This window comes from Furipterus horrens, unplaced genomic scaffold, assembly GCF_987537825.1.
Source record: "Furipterus horrens unplaced genomic scaffold, mFurHor1.1.pri manual_scaffold_4, whole genome shotgun sequence".
Lineage (NCBI taxonomy): Eukaryota > Metazoa > Chordata > Mammalia > Chiroptera > Furipteridae > Furipterus > Furipterus horrens.
Window position 1 is genome coordinate 16,563,247 of NW_028327174.1, and position 16,285 is coordinate 16,579,531.

Consider the following 16,285-nt stretch of genomic DNA (forward strand, 5'->3'; position numbering starts at 1 on the left):
CAAAAGAAAGTCGTATCTTTAAAGCCACTCTTATTACCTCCCTCCTCTTTCCTCTCCAAAATAAAGTCGTGTTTGCAGGCTTCTTCGAACTCTACCATGCCGTTTTCTCAGGAGAAGTCCTTCCACAGTAGGTGGATCAACAATATTAAACTAGCGCTTCACTTGACACATACTGATGCTTATTTCCACCAAGAAAAAGCTATTTCCTTTCCTCTACAAACATTTAGACATTAAAGACAGGAGATGCAATTGTGAACGGGTGAGACACGGAGTTCTCACCCTAGGTTTGGTGAGGGACTTAGATAAGGAAATGGGAAATAGTCTTAGGTGCAATTCAGTGACAGGAATAATGTCAGACGGGAAGAAAGGACACTGGAGGCACCCAGCCCAGGCTGGAGGAATTGGAAGTTTCAATAGTGAACCAGGTGCAGGGATGTTGGGGGGTGGCGGGGTGGGGTGGTTTGAGGCTGAAGTAAAAAAATTGTGCCTCTCCTGCTAGAATATCGTCTGAAGGCTCCAAACTATTCTCCCTTCTTAACTAGCACTTTCAGCTTCATTGATTTCAAAGGCTCTACTTTTCTTTAACCTGTAAGGATACCTGGGACTTCATGAACCTCCAAAATGTTTTTTGCTGATGCTTAAGGTAAATGGAAACTATTACAAATTTCTGTCTAAAGGCACACACCTTCATTTTACTTCTGTGCCTAGGATCAACCTTTAAAATGTCATGTTTCACTCTTCCAATACACACCGGTTTGGCCTATACTTCCACAGCTGTGTATTGGGCTCCTGAGCACCTAGCACAGTGTAATGAATTATTGGAGGGATCTACATAACACAGCTTTTATTTCGTTTTTCAGTGTGAGAGAAGTTTATTTATTCCTTTTACAAGCTTATGAAACCTGATCATTCATTTATAAGTGTTGTTTTGGGGGTTTTTTAAATGGAGGTCCTAGGGCCACCTACAGTCATATCTTTACCAATATTTATTTCCATTGCACTGTCAGGAAATTGATCTTAATTTCTAAAATAAATATTCTGTGCTTGATTGAACTTATTTTTCTATCATTTATACAGCAAATTTAAGAGCACTGTCCTGAGGGTTGGAAGCTTATAATTCATTATTTCAAGAATAATGCTTTGAATATAGTTAAGTGCTTTATAAATGTTAAACTAAAAACATAAGGATGCACTAATCTCTAAATATATTCAAGCAAAGAATATTTCAAATAAAAGGTAATTTTAAAACAACTCAAGATTTTTCTCAGAACACAAGGCTGGATGTAATATTCCAATGGATTTTTAAAAAGATGCCAAGATGCTATTTTCTTTATCACATCAACATAAAAAGTAAATCAAGTTTGTGGAAAAATATAAATAGGTAAAAATAAATTTTTCCTTTAAATAAAATTCAGGTAGTCAATCCTAGTACAGTACAGTAGTCCCTCTCTATATCGCAGCCTCACTGTATCACGGGATTTTTAAAAATATTATATTTAATTATTTATCACCAACTTTTTGCTATATCGCGGTTTTTTGCCGTACTGCATACGTATGTTGTTAATGTTACATAGGTTTAAGAGTGTAGAATATGTTTAAGAACATAAGTAGTGTTTATAAAAGTGTGGGAAAGGTTAATAAGGGACTGGGAACGGTTTATAAATGTGTGGGAAGGGTTTATAAAGCCTTAATATATATATAAATACTAAAATAAATGTAAGGTTTCTACTTCGCGGATTTTCACCTATCGCAGGGGCGGGGTGGTGGTCTAGAACGTAATACCCGCGATGTGAGGGAATACTATAGATACTTTTATTTACTTCAACTTTCTTGAGCCTAGTTTCCTCATCTACAAAGAGTTCATTCATTTGTTAACGAATATTTACTGAATGCCTATTACATGCCAGGCATTGGTTTAGGCTTTGGAAACACAGTGGTCAACAAAACAGCTGCCATTCCTGTTTTTATGGTGCTTGTATTCTTATGAAGATCATAATACTTACTATCACATGGAATTGTTCAGAAGACTGGATGTTATTGTAATTAAGTATTTTGTAAGTTGCAAAGTGCTATACAAACCCAAGGTTCTTGAATGTGATGACTGTCTTATTCCTCTATCTCCATACCTCGTAGGTTTTAGTAAAAGGTGATTAAGTAGTGTTTCAACACTGCCACATCTGACCACTAGAGGGCCTCAAAAGTCATACCCAACATTAATCTATTCTATTTAACATATCCGTTCATTCCAATATGATAACTTGGGAGGATAGTTTAGCAAAAGACATTTAAGAAAGTTAGCCATATTAAATAAACTGTATTATATGAAAGACTAGCCACAAGGGGTTAATTAGAATAGATAACACATGCCATGTGCCCACGAATCATGCAATAAATAGTGTGCTGTTCTTGGCTGAATACAGAAAATTAAGGAATCTCATATGTTAATGTTTTATCACTGCAGCCTTTCAAAACAAACAACTTCAGCACCACACATGATTCTTTTAAGATAAATCAACGTCTACATCGTTTTTAATGGCTGCGTGGTCTTTTATTTTGCAATCATACCAAGAACAAAACAGTATATTTGTAGGATTAACTAGCAAAAGGTTTGTTAATATTTTCCTAATATTCCCCAAAATTTAATAAAATAAGTTTTAAAAATTTTACATTCACAAATGGTTAGGAAAGTTTAATAACTTTAAATGGTGTTTTTATGTTTTCTTTTTGGAAACATCTCAGGAAGTACATATTGAATTAACTGCTTTTTATAATTGCTCTGATCATGGATATAGAAAAAATAATATTTCAAGACTATTCTCACTGTATTCAACTTGCATTAAAATGGAATAATAGGAACTGAAAATTTCTACTATTAGTATCTTTCTATGAACACAGTACTTGTATAAGCTATAGAATTCTGCTTTAATAACTGGTAAATTATGCCTATTATCTCAGAAATTAATAAACATGAGTCTAGCCAAACTAAGACAAAGTTCTAGCAAATACTTGGAGATCAAATACTGTTAACTTAATGGCAAAACCTTATAATCTCCTGGTGCAGTTAAGTAAATTCCACAAGCATAAGGAGGGTATCTTAAGTAGCAAAAAATTAAAACTATTCTCAAATTATAAATGCTTCATATATGCAATATCTCATATGAACCAAATGGTCAGAATATATTCAGAACACACAAAAAGAGTAAGCTGAGAACTTGGTGTACATGTTTACATTTTAATACTCAAGAAAATATGATACAAACACTGCTGGTACAAGGAAGAATTACACAAAATTGTATTCAAATAGTCAGTATGTGAACCTGAATGTAAGAATGTAGCACAACATCATAACAGCTTGTTATGGAAGCTTTTTAAAGAAGTAATAGATTTTTAAACCAGATAAATAGACTGCAGCAGGAACAGTAATTTATTTCTCAAAATATTTCCTGCTTCCATTAAGAATTGTAAACTCACTGTGGGGAGGAAAGTTAGATCTAATTTATTATGGCATTTTGAAGATTTAAGCCTTAAACACCTAATATAAAAATAATCAGAATTCCATGTTCGTCTGAAGATTAATTTGATATATTAGTTGTGTTAACAAATTATAACAAAAAGAAAAACCCTAATTTCACTGTTTTTGAAAATACACATTATTTCTTCTTCTGGTTACTTCAGTAATTTAAGCTTAATATTAACTTGTTAAACACAAAAATCTTTATAGTCCTGCACTATTAAGAGAAATAAAACTTTTTTCCAACTTCAACAATATATTTTTTCATCTGAAAATATATTCGGAAAATGTATCTGTCAGGCATTGTTTATTTAAAAAATAAATCTTGGAAGGGTAAACCATACATAAATAAAAATTTATTCAACATGAATACAAGGGAAGAAATTTGCTACTGATGAAGAATAAGGCTATTTATAAATGAATTTCCAATTAAAAAAAAATTCTTGGAATGTTTGCCAGATATGTGTGTGATACTTTTATTCCTGATGGCTCTCAACACAAAGTTCACATATTGTAAAATGTACTTGGAGCCATAATTGGAAATAATACCACTTACTTGTTTTGTAAGTTCTAGAAGTTACTGATACAAAAGTAGCGCTTCTTCTTACAAAGAAATAAACTCCTTCTTAAAGGTAAAATTCTTCCTCTTTGAAAGATGCATTAAATATTTCTGATCACTAAAAATGTGAAGCTTTTAGCATTTCTTGAACATTGACTTCACTTTCCAAAGTTGAACATTATCTCTTTCAATGCTCAGATCAACAGTAGAAGTAAACCAAATAGTTCATATCTCTTTTAAAAAGAAAAGCATCAGTTATTCCAAAAACTAGCTTGCATATATCTTTGATTTTAACTAGATGTCTCAGACAAAAGATCATTTAGTTTTACCCAGTTCTCTTACTTTATAATCTATAGAACATTCTTAGCTTAAGATGCTTATTCTGATTGCACATTTGTTTAAACCATTATTTTTCATTAGAAAACACATTACAGTTTAAAAAAGAGAAACACAAACCCCAATATTGAATAACCTGTGATAATTGGTAATACTGTACAGTTATTAGACATAACCCAAAACTTCTGAAAGTACATTAATAATTTTTTAAATATTCACAATCTCTTAAAAGTCAATTTACAAACACCATCTTAGAATGATGGTGTCTATGCAGTCATACATGATCTGGATATGCTCCTTGGAGAATCTGACTACAGAGCAGAAAGTGCTCCATATATGTACTGTTACCTGCCATTGCAAAACTGAAGCCAGCATGATTTTATAAAAGAAAATTAATGTATTTGGAAGAAGCAAATAAAAATTGGTATTGTGTCATCTAAAGAAAATAACCACATGATAGAATTTTATATAGCACCATTCTAAGATTCTTTATCACTTTAATTTCAGTATTATTAAAATGTAATTCTGATGTTAAAATATTATATTAATGAAAAATTCATATCTGCTCTTGTAAGAAATAACATTATTAAAAATATTTTTAATATCCTAAAAGCTGCTAAATTGGTTTCCCCTCTCACAATGCACAACATCTATCTAAAGTACAAGCTGCAAATTTTTATAAGTAATATGAAAGACCTTGGATTTTACCAAATTTCAGTTGACATTTCAAAACCTTAATTTGCTTTATTTTATTTTCCCAAAAATATTGGTAACATAGTATCACCAATGTTAATAAGCCAGTTAAAAAACCAGTCCTCTCTGATAGGAAAGTTTTTTTTAAAAAGTAATAATTTTAACAAAAATCAGCAGCAGCCACTCATACTTAGTATTGTTGACCAGACAATCCTGATCCAAAAATTAAATTAGGTGCCAAACCATTGTGTGTGTGTGTGTGTGTGTGTGTGTGTTTGTTTTTTACTAAAGTCAGTAACTAATATCAAGAACACCATTGCTGCTACTAGCAGGTATGTAACATCCCCATATAAATATAAACCTATACTTAATACATAGTCAAAATATAGCAACTATAGTTAAAGCTCTAGTAGTGTAATTTTACTTTACATTTCCCTTCAAGGGCAGACATTATTAAAGATTCTACGGACTGAAAATCAGATAAATGTCTATTATTCATAAGAACCTTGTGGTGACTACTACTGCCTTCCTCCAAAGGGTACCTTCTGGTGAATTCAGAGCTGAAACTCTGATGGGCCCCTTCCTCTCACCCCCACCTCCATCCCAACCTCCAACCCCCATGCTACTGTACTCAACCTCTGCACCCATTTGGACAAACGCAAATAGAACCGTTTAAGATGTGAAGCTAGCTCTCTTCCCTTTCCGTTTTCTTAAAATGACACATTTTAATTTATTTTCTAGGTTTCTTACTCCCAGTCATAACGAAATAATGGTCATCGTCTTCCTTTTTCTTTGCAGTAGGTTTTTTATCTCCACTAACTGCTTCCTTACCAGATGAGGGGGGTTTCCTGGTTGAAGCCAGGGCTTTGCCACTTTTTGGAGGTCCTCTGGCTGAATCCTGGCTCTTAGCGGCAGTCTGTGCTGCCTTTGATACACTGTGTGTTTTGGCAGAAGACTGGGGAAGACTCATGATGGACAGTGGCGTACGACCAGGGGAATTTGAGGAGCTGAATCCTGTCTTCTGAGATGTACTTATGTTCTGAGGCTGCTTTTTAGTAACTGAAACTATATTCTTATCTTTCAATTCCCGTGCTTTTGCAGGAGCAACTGAGGATACAGAAAGCGGTTGGTTTAAGTTCAAGGTAGACTTAAGTTTCTGTGCCTGCATTACTTCTGCTTGCGGGGCTCCTTCAGAGGGCTGAGACCGTGCTCCTAGACCTATGGTTATGGCTTTGGAACTGGATTTAGTCATTTTTGCAGGAGAAGGTGTAGGTAGCTTTGGACACTTTGATGATGAACTTAAATGCGCAGTTGAGTGATATACTGCATTGTCCCTTAAAGATACATGATTGTGTTTCAAATGCTTTGGTTCGGTTTTTCCAGAACACTTATTTGGCAAACATGTAGACTCGGGCACATCTCTTGATTTCTGGGCTGGAATCAACTTGGCCTTAGGAGTATTGGGTGATGAGATACATTTTCTCAATGATTCAGATACACCAGGTGTAGTTCTTGATAAGGCTGGTGAAGAAGTGCTCTTACCTCCTGTATTTAAAGAAGCAAGTGAAGGGGACACTCTATTTGAAGGAGCCTGTGGTTTCTTTGCTATGCCTTTTGAAGATTTGAGTTTGAGATGAGAAGATAATGCTGGGGAACTCGGCACCTTAGAACGGACTGACGCAGAGCCCAGGTTACCTCCTTTCAGGGACGATGCCGGCAGCTTCACACCAGGTGCACGGACCTGCTTTTCTTTGCTCCGTGGAATCCCACCTGGAGTGCCAGGTTTTGATTTTTCTTTCTGAAACATGCTAACTGCTGACATAGGATTCATTTCAGGAGGCTGAGGTGTTCTGGCCGGCGAATCAGGTACACTTTCATTAGAAACTCCTTTCTGAAATGCTAGAATTTTTTGTTCTAGTGTAGCAAACTGTAATATTCGACAGGGGTCATATTTTAGCAAAAATCCTTGAAGAGTGTCCCAGCCTCCACCAACACGGACCATGACATGTTTTCCATGAAGCATCTTCCCCACAAAAGAAAGTAAAAAACAAAGCTATAAAACTGTAAGCTTCACAGTTACAATTCATTAGCAGTCACAATTTGTAATGTCTGTGATCTATGAAATTCAGAGTATTTGCCAATAGGTTTATTATAAATTGACAGTCTCTTCCTTGTGTTATTAAAATAATAAATTTAATCCATATTGAATCATGCAAGTAACAAAACAGTATTCTTCAATTTGTAAGGAAGATATTTACACACAATTTGCATTCTAAAAAATGCAACTTACTAATATACAATATGTTGTTCAATAAAGACGTCAATATGAAGGAATGAAAGAGAAGGAGAAATGGAGAATTACAGAAAAAAATGTCTTATAAAAATAAAATATTATGAAAGATAAAAATGACTAATACATGTAGTTTATAATTTAATAAATTACTTTCATATGTATCATACCAGTTTCATCATTCAAAAACTCTGATAAAATTTGTTACTAGTTCTTTGCAGATGAGAAAATTATAGCTCTGCGAGATTAAGGAAATGGTCCCAAATCACAAAGCTTGGCCTTGCCTCAAACACACCAGGCCGCGCCAACCCAAATGGTGCTTTTGTGTGGATAAGACACATCATGACTCTGTCGGCACAGACCAAGCTGGATTTCAGCCGCACCCCACTCATTAAACAGGAAAATCTGCACAATTGTATGAGATTGCCCTGAAAATTTTAACTCTAAATCCCATGCTCTGTGGACTATCACTACATCATATTGCCTTAAAAAAGAGAGCAAATTTTTAAAAAGTACACATAGATGTTTCTGTATGAGTTAGGTGGGGTGTGGGAAGGTAATGACAATATATGAAACAAAAGAAAATATAGATGTTAAAATTTTATTTCTAAATACTTATGTATTATATTCCTAAATTAGAAATAAAACAGCTCTTGTATCAAGTAGGCAGAATGCTGAACAGGTGAAACTTATATCTTCTTATCAGCAAAGAAGATAATCAGTTGCAGAATGCAGGTAGGAAGAAAGGAAATGAACACGTATATCAGCATATTGTATATATACTGATGCTGTGTTATTGTAAAAAGGTTTATAATTAAGACACAATGTATATATTACTATAAACTGCAATGTTTCTATTTCCTTTCTTATCATGACATTTAATCTTATTAGATGTATTGTTTTGGGTTTTTCTCATTAAGAAAATTTGAAAATTTTTAGAAAATTTGAAAAATGGAATAAGTTACCTGAGATACAAAAAGATTTTTTCCCCCAATTATATTTGATTTCAAAATAGTCTTAGCAAGTTGGAGGAATCATGCTACCTAATATCAAACTATATTACAAGGCCATAGTAATAAAAACAGCATAGTAATGACATAAAAAGACATATAGATCAATGAAACAGAACAGAGAGCCCAGAAATAAACCAACACCTTGATGGGCAATATTAGACAGAAAAAGCAAGCACATACAATGGGCTACAGATAGTTTATTCAATACATAGTGTTGGGGAAAATTGGACAGATACGTGCAGAAAAATGAAACTAGACCTCCTTCTTACACCACACATGAGAATAAATTAAAAATGGATCAAAGACTTAAATGTTAGACCAGAAACCATAAAAATCCTAGAAGAAAACATAGGCATCAAAATCTTGGACACTGCTTAGAAATTTTTATCTGATATATCTACCCAGCCAAGGGAAATAAAGAAAAAATAAACAGATAGGACTATAGTACATCAAACTAAAAAGTTTTTGCACAGCAAAGGAAATCATCAACAAAATTAAAAGGCAACCCACAGAATGGGAGAACATATTTTCTGATATATCTGATAAAGGGTTAATATCCAAAATTTATAAAGAACTTACAAAACTAAACACCAGAAAACCAAACAACCCAATTAAAAATTGGGCAAAGGACATGAATAGACACTTGTCCAAAGAAGACATACAGATGGCCAATAGACATACAAAAAATATGCTCAACATCCCTAATCATCAAAGAAGTGCAAATTAAAACCACAAGGAGGTATCATCTCACCTGTGAGAATGGCCATCATCAATAAATCAACAAACAACAAGTGCTGGCAAGGATATGGGGAAAGGGGAACCCTTTTGCACTGTTGGTGGGAATGCAGACTGGTGCAGCCACTGTGGAAAGCAGTATAGAGATACCTCAAAAAATTAAGATGGATCTGCCTTTCGACCCAGCAATCCCACTTCTGGCAACACATACAAAGGAACCGAAAACACTAATTTGAAAGAACATAAGCACCCCTATGTTCATTGCAGCGTTATTTACAGTCACCAACATATGGAAGCACCCCAAGTGCCCATCAGTAGGTGAGCAGATAAAACAACTATGTGACATTTACACAATGGAATACTACTCGGCCATAAAAACTAAGACAGTTTTACCATTTGCAACAGTATCGATGGACCTGGACAACATTATGCTAAGTGAAGTAAGCCAGTCAGAGAGAGACAAGTACCATATGATTTCACACATATGTGGAATTTAATGGACAAACTGAACTAACAAGCAAAACAAAGACAAACTCATAGATAGAGAGCAGATGACAGCAAGTGAAAGGGGGGAGGTTGGGGGGTGGAGGGATTGAGCAAAAAGGAAACAGGACTCGTGGACAACAGTGTGGTGACTGCTAGAGGGAGGGGGATATAAGGGAACTAAATGGCAATGGAAAAAATACAATAAAGATTAAATAAAAAAATAAAAAACAAATTTAAAAAATTTAAAAACCAAATAAAACCCCAAAATAGTCTTAGCTATTCTGTAGTTAGTTTGTTGTGCTAAAGGTGTTTACCTAAATTTGTTACATATTCATGAAAGCAAGAATTCTGTATTTTTTCTGTACAGTGAAATTCTTTCATTAATAACACCATTTTTAAAAAAGTAAAAGGGGAATAAAAGGAGGTTGGTAAAGCAATACATCTAATTTCAAAACAAGATCCGTATGTAAATAGGATGTAAATGACAGACTTACTCTTATAAAGAGTATTTTATCCCCTAGTCGGTACCGTCCTTCAGATAAGTATTCAATGGAAAATCGATGAGAACAACTACAAGGGGGGTCTTCAGCAATATGTGTAACCTATGATTAAACATAAATAATAATTAGTGCTTGTGACAAAAAGTATTTTGTTTAACATTAAAATGCAAGGTTATCTGATAGCTGGGAAAATCAAACTCAGAGATAAAAATTTAAAGACAGTTGAGCTTTTAATGATCTCTTCTCCTTCACTTGTTGACAAATATTGAGACTAAACATCAGCTAATGCATTAAAACTCTTAACTAGCAATGACAGTCTTCAGTCTCCTGCTTCTCTCCCCAGTGCCATCAGGCTTGTAGCGCATTCACTGACCACTGGAGAAGTCTGTGAATGTGTACAACAGTAAGTCATTTCAAAACATTCATTAAGCCAGATTAATTCACTAAGCTTGGATTTTGAGCCCTAGGTTAAGGTATCTATGTCAAATCAAAGATAGAGCCAGTCAGCCCTGGCCGAGTGGTTCAGTTGGTTAGAGCATCATTCCATACACCAAAAACGGTTGTGGGTTCGATTCCTGATCAGGGACAAAACCTGACTTGCAGGTTGGATCCCTGCTGGGGGCTCGTACGGGAGGCAACCGATCAATGATTCTCTCACATCCATGTTTCTTATTTTCTCTCTCCCCCTCCCTACCTCCCTCTCTTTCCCTCCAAAATCAATAAACATATCCTCAGATGGCGATTAAAATATTTAAATAAAAAAAGATAGGGCTAGTTAAAGCTTATGTTAAAAACTCTTATTTGTTCCTAACTTGATATTGTGAGGGAATATCTAGGTTTATTCCAAAGTCAATGTTAAAATACACAGACATTTATATCTGTTCACCCAAGACTGGGTAAAATGCTAAAAATTTCAATTCAAGAGGCATTTTCCTAGACATGGTCACTTTGTTTCAATAGTCTGCTAAAGAGATGTAAGTTGGGAAGAAAACCTACTTATATCCATCAAGAAGCTTACAGAATTTTTAATTGCAGCAAATCTCTATAAAATGTAAAAACTAGAATAAATATAAAATAGAAATTCAGAAACTCTATGTTTAAAACATGGAAATTAAAAAACATTGGTTAAATGAAAATATCTATGAGATATGTTTGACTGAAAAATGTCACATATCAGCCACCAGGAAAAATATTGTTTTCCTAAAATTATCTTTTTTAAAAAGCCATAAATATTTTTCTCAATTACCTGTTACATGGAGTATCAAAACAAATTAATTTAGTTGAACTTGTGCATTACATTAAAGAAAGTCTCAAGTTAGCTGACCACCAATAGAAATTAATGACTGTCTTAATTATCTACCCAAAATGAATGAACACATGTGGATTCACCAGGGCCTGTCAGAAGGGTCCAGAATTTATCTGCCTACATCATTCATTTAACAAACTAACATGATCTTAAATAGAACTGATTTTCTCATAAGCCACTGAATCAAGTTTATCTAATTCACTGCCTGGGTATATGTGTACATGTGCACACATATTCATATACACATCCATAAGAGGCTTAGGAATAAATTAAACTTGGGTAAAGAATTTACAGTTATGAGAACCATATACACACGAGTTAACTAAAGTAATTTGAAGAGAGGTATTTATTTCAATCACTACCCTCCATTCACAAAAGTTTCATGTACACAGAAATGCAGTGGTATACTACTTCTTAACATTATTCTAAATAATGAATCAGAGAATAATTGTTCCTTATTTTAAACATGACCCCAAGTTCGCTGTAGATCACATATGCATAGGTGAACACTGATGTACTCTTACAGTACATTTACATTTAGAGAAATGTGTTCCTTTTTAGTTTTCATAACAAGAATGCAGACAGGAGAAGTCACTTATTCTCTTTAATAAATCCAAATATCATTTATATTCAACAGTACAATTTAGCACCAACCCACCATCTAAATAAGGGAGGTGAGCCTGAAAGTGATAAGTGCTATAGAAAAGAAATGTTCTCTTCTGGTTTTACCTATCGCATGCTTAACATTGTAACACTAAAGGAACTGGCTAAATAAATGAAGATATCTGCAAAGGCACTACCCTAATGTCAATTACTTTCATTCTTATTCTTACAGTTTATCTACATATACATGCTTTACACAAAATAAACAATTTTCTTATTGCTACGTAGTCTTTAAAATTATCACATAAAATGATTACTCTGTTAAGATAAAGAATCCTAGCTTGACTAGTCATCGCCCTATACAAGAGTATCTACATTGCTTCCCATTTCTCACCATTATACATAACAGTGCAATACATACTTCCATTCATGCTTTTGCCTCCCTTCTTCAACTACAATAAAAATGAAGGAGCAAAATTTTTGTGGCTCTTGATATCCATTTGTCAATTTTTTTTCAAGTTTACATCATTTTCCATTGCCAATAGCACCCCTTAAGAATAGTTTTACCAGAATTTACCCGTACTAGGTTTCATAATTTCAAAAAATTCTGCTAATGGGCAAATTATATATCCGATTTCCTTGATTATCAGCAAGTTTCAACACTATATTTTCTTCTTGTGTGAACAACAGTCCTTGCCCATTTATCTACTTGAAATAGTTTTCTTAACTAACTGTATATGGCCCTTTTAAAATAGGAAAATTAACACATCATATTTTCTACTTAATAAAAAATATTTTATAAATGTTTCCTTTTTATTTAATTATCATTATTTTAGGTTATATGAGATTTATAATAAGTTTTATTTTTACCTTCTACATTATCACTACATCACATATTGATATTCATAGTTATCACAAATCAATAATATAATATATGTAAATATATTTTGGCCTGATAAAGTTATTTAGACTGACATTTTCTTAATCTGTCTTTTAAGGCTATCCAAATGGTTTACTATAGACTTTTATTGCATTAAACAAAACAACCAAAGCAATATTTTCTACATGTTTATTAGTAACGACTTATTTGTCACTTCATAAATAATTCTGCACATTAAGCACTTTCATAAAATATTATGACTCAAAAGAGACCATGAACTCTAAGCAACAGCCTAAGCAGAAAAAGGTTTGAAACTCAGTTCACCTCCATCACTTGTTACACCACATGGCCTAACCAACTGCAATCCCATTAACTTCTACATAATGATAATCAGTTCAAGCGAAGGAGACTTTCCAGGTAAGACCTAAATCTTCCTATATCCTGTTGGGGGGAATGTTCAGAAAAACCCCACCAATCTGCTCTCTCGATTTTCCACCACCAATGTTCCCCAAGTATCATTGTACCCTTTACTTAGCTTAGTAATCACCCCAGATTTTCTTCCTGCCTATCAGAATTAGCATTCCTTTCAGTTCCACCTTCTAAAAATGTCTTACATTTTTTCCTTTTGTTTTATTCCCACTATTACTGCTTGAGTTCAAATTCTCATCATCTTATGCCTGCATTCTCACAATGAAACCATATATACCCTCTATATGACTATGAGAGTATCCTTATAACTTCTATGTTATAATAAAAAAATAAGGGAATCATTGAATTCTCGTGGCCCATAGTACCGTTCATGATGGAGTGAGCTTTTTCTGCCCCAACATTCCTCAACTCCATTCCTCATCATACACAAGCAACAAAAAGTCACAGTTATCATATAGTGCCTTGATCTTACTAAGGAGTGAAAATTAGTACTAGTGTATATTTTAAAGAAGGAGCATTTTCTTTTAAACATAGCATCACCTGTGGCAGACTAGGAGGCTAACACATCATGATCCAAAGTGTGGCAATTACTTACAGCTTCATGCAGCTCTTCATGTTGACAGCATGATTTTGGGATGTTGATGGAATCTTCAGGCCCTGAAGTATTAAGTAAGGTCTCTTCTAGCTCAATTTCTTTCTCAAGTTTTACTAATACTGGTGGCTCAACCCCATATCTGAAACCAATTAGGAGATCTCATCATTTAAGCAAAGTCTGACCCAAGCACTTCCTTGCATATCACAACAGGTTGTTTTATAATTCTCTTCTCCCAATTGTTTCACTGGGATATCTAGAATGCTTTTTAATGTCCCACAGATTGCCAAAAATTCAGATTATAAACTTCACATCAGAGCATATATTTGGGTTACTAGATGCTCTCAATATTCAACCAAGGATTTTGAAAGACACCTTAAAAATCAGCTTGTAAGTGAAGATGGGGCTGAGCTGGGCAGGGAGGACACAAGATGTGGCCTTCATATCAGTTCCTCTTTGTGTCTAGAGGACTTGTCTCAAACTGCTAAAAGACTGCATGCTCTTACTTTATTCCTAATCTAAAAAGGTTAAGTTACCAATTTTACAGTTTAATATTAAATGAAGGCAAGTTATATGAGCAAGCAGATGTTGACACATGACTTGGCTCACACAAACAGAACAAAGTTAATGAAGAAACAGAAAGAAAAAATAGAAAAACTTAAGTTACTTTATTTCAATAAAATTATTATATTTTTACTTATAGGAAACAGTGTTCTAGCTGAAATAAAATAGCTTAAAAATATTTACGATATTGAAATTCTAAAACTGTGGAATACATACCTTGACACAATTCGACCAATTTCAAGAAGGCAAAGATACACCTGTCTTGGATCTTTGTGCAAAACTGTGAAAGCAAACAAACAAACACATTTTAAGGGTAGAAATTAAATAGAAAAATATATTGCTGTCATGAAAGAAGTAAAATAACAGAATGATGAAGATAGTTCTTCTTTGGAAACTTAGAAAAGACATTTTTGTTTTCTCCACACATTATTGTCATCCATAAATTAAAAAAAAAAAATGGCTAACAAGAGGAGGATGAAAACTTACATGCTCCCTTACTTGTATAGCCTTTTAATTCTAAAAAAACTAAGGGCTTAAGTAACATTAAATTATTTATAATTCAGGAGATATTATTTGAAGAGATACATCATCTCCATTTTATTCTGAACTATCTTTAGCATAGGACATTGTGTTAATAGCTTTCTTAAACTCTTCCAAAAAAACAGATGAGGGAGAATTTCCTAACTCATTCTATGAGGCAAATATTACCCTGACACCAAAGCGAAAAATAAAAGAAAAAGTAATTACAATAAAACTAAAGGCCCATCTCCTTTATGAATATAGATATAAAAATCCTCAATGCAATATTGGCAAACTGAATCCAGAAGCAAGTGGTATTTATCGCAGAATGCAAGGTTGGTTCAACATATGAAAATCAATCAATATACACCATATTAATAAAGGAAAAGAAATACACAATTATTTCATCAGACATAGAAGAAACATTTGACAAAATCAAAGACCCTTTCATAATAAAAGACTAAACAAAGTAGGAATAGATGGAACTTTATAAATATAAGAATGGACATACATATAAAACCCACGGCTATTATCATTCTAATGGTAAAAGACTGAAAGTCTTTCTTCTAAAACCAGGGAAAAGATAAAAATGTCCATTTTCACCATTTCTATTCGACATTGTAATACAGGTTCTAGCCAGGGAATTTAGACAAGACAAATAAATAAAAGGCATCCTATTTGCAAAAGAAAGGAAGTTATCTCTACTCACTGATTACATGGTCCTTAGTATAAAAACAAACAAACAACAACAAAAAAAACTAAGTAATCCACAAAAAATAACTTTTAGAGCTAACAAGCAACGTCAGCAAAGTTACAGGTTACAAGATCAATATATAAAAATCACTTCACTTTAAACACTAGCAAGAATTTGAAAATACAATTAAGAAAACAATTCCATTTACAATAGGTTCAAGAAGAATAAACTACTAAAGAATAAATTTAACCAAAGATGTGTAAGACTTGTACACTGAAAACTACAAAACATTGTTGAAAGAAATTAAAGATATAAATAAATGGAAAGACGTCCTGTATTCATGGATTGGAAGACACAATACTGTTAAATTAAGATGGCAGTGCCCTCCAAACTGACCTACAGATTCAATACAATATGTATCAATTCCTTTTCTTCCACAAGTGGATGAGCTAATGACAAAATTCACATGGAATTGTAAGAGACATGAAGTTGCCAAAACAATCTTGAAAAAGAACAAAGTTGGAATAGTCAGACTTTTCAATTTCAAAACTTACTACAAAGCTACACTAATCAAG

At 33.6% G+C, this 16,285-nt stretch overlaps 1 protein-coding gene across 1 annotated transcript in view; it reads right to left on the reverse strand.

The window, feature by feature from the left end:
* Positions 1–5,366: 5,366 nt before the first annotated feature.
* The window catches only part of GAS2L3 (growth arrest specific 2 like 3), a 33,829-nt gene continuing 22,910 nt past the window's right edge, over positions 5,367–16,285 (reverse strand). The window contains exons 6-9 of the mRNA XM_090272637.1: positions 14,714–14,777; positions 13,937–14,075; positions 10,118–10,225; positions 5,367–7,122 (exon numbers count right to left, since the gene is read on the reverse strand). Of these exons, the coding sequence (XP_090128763.1) occupies positions 5,830–7,122; positions 10,118–10,225; positions 13,937–14,075; positions 14,714–14,777 (1,604 nt within the window). The 3' untranslated portion in view covers positions 5,367–5,829. The remainder of the gene's footprint in view (positions 7,123–10,117; positions 10,226–13,936; positions 14,076–14,713; positions 14,778–16,285) is intronic.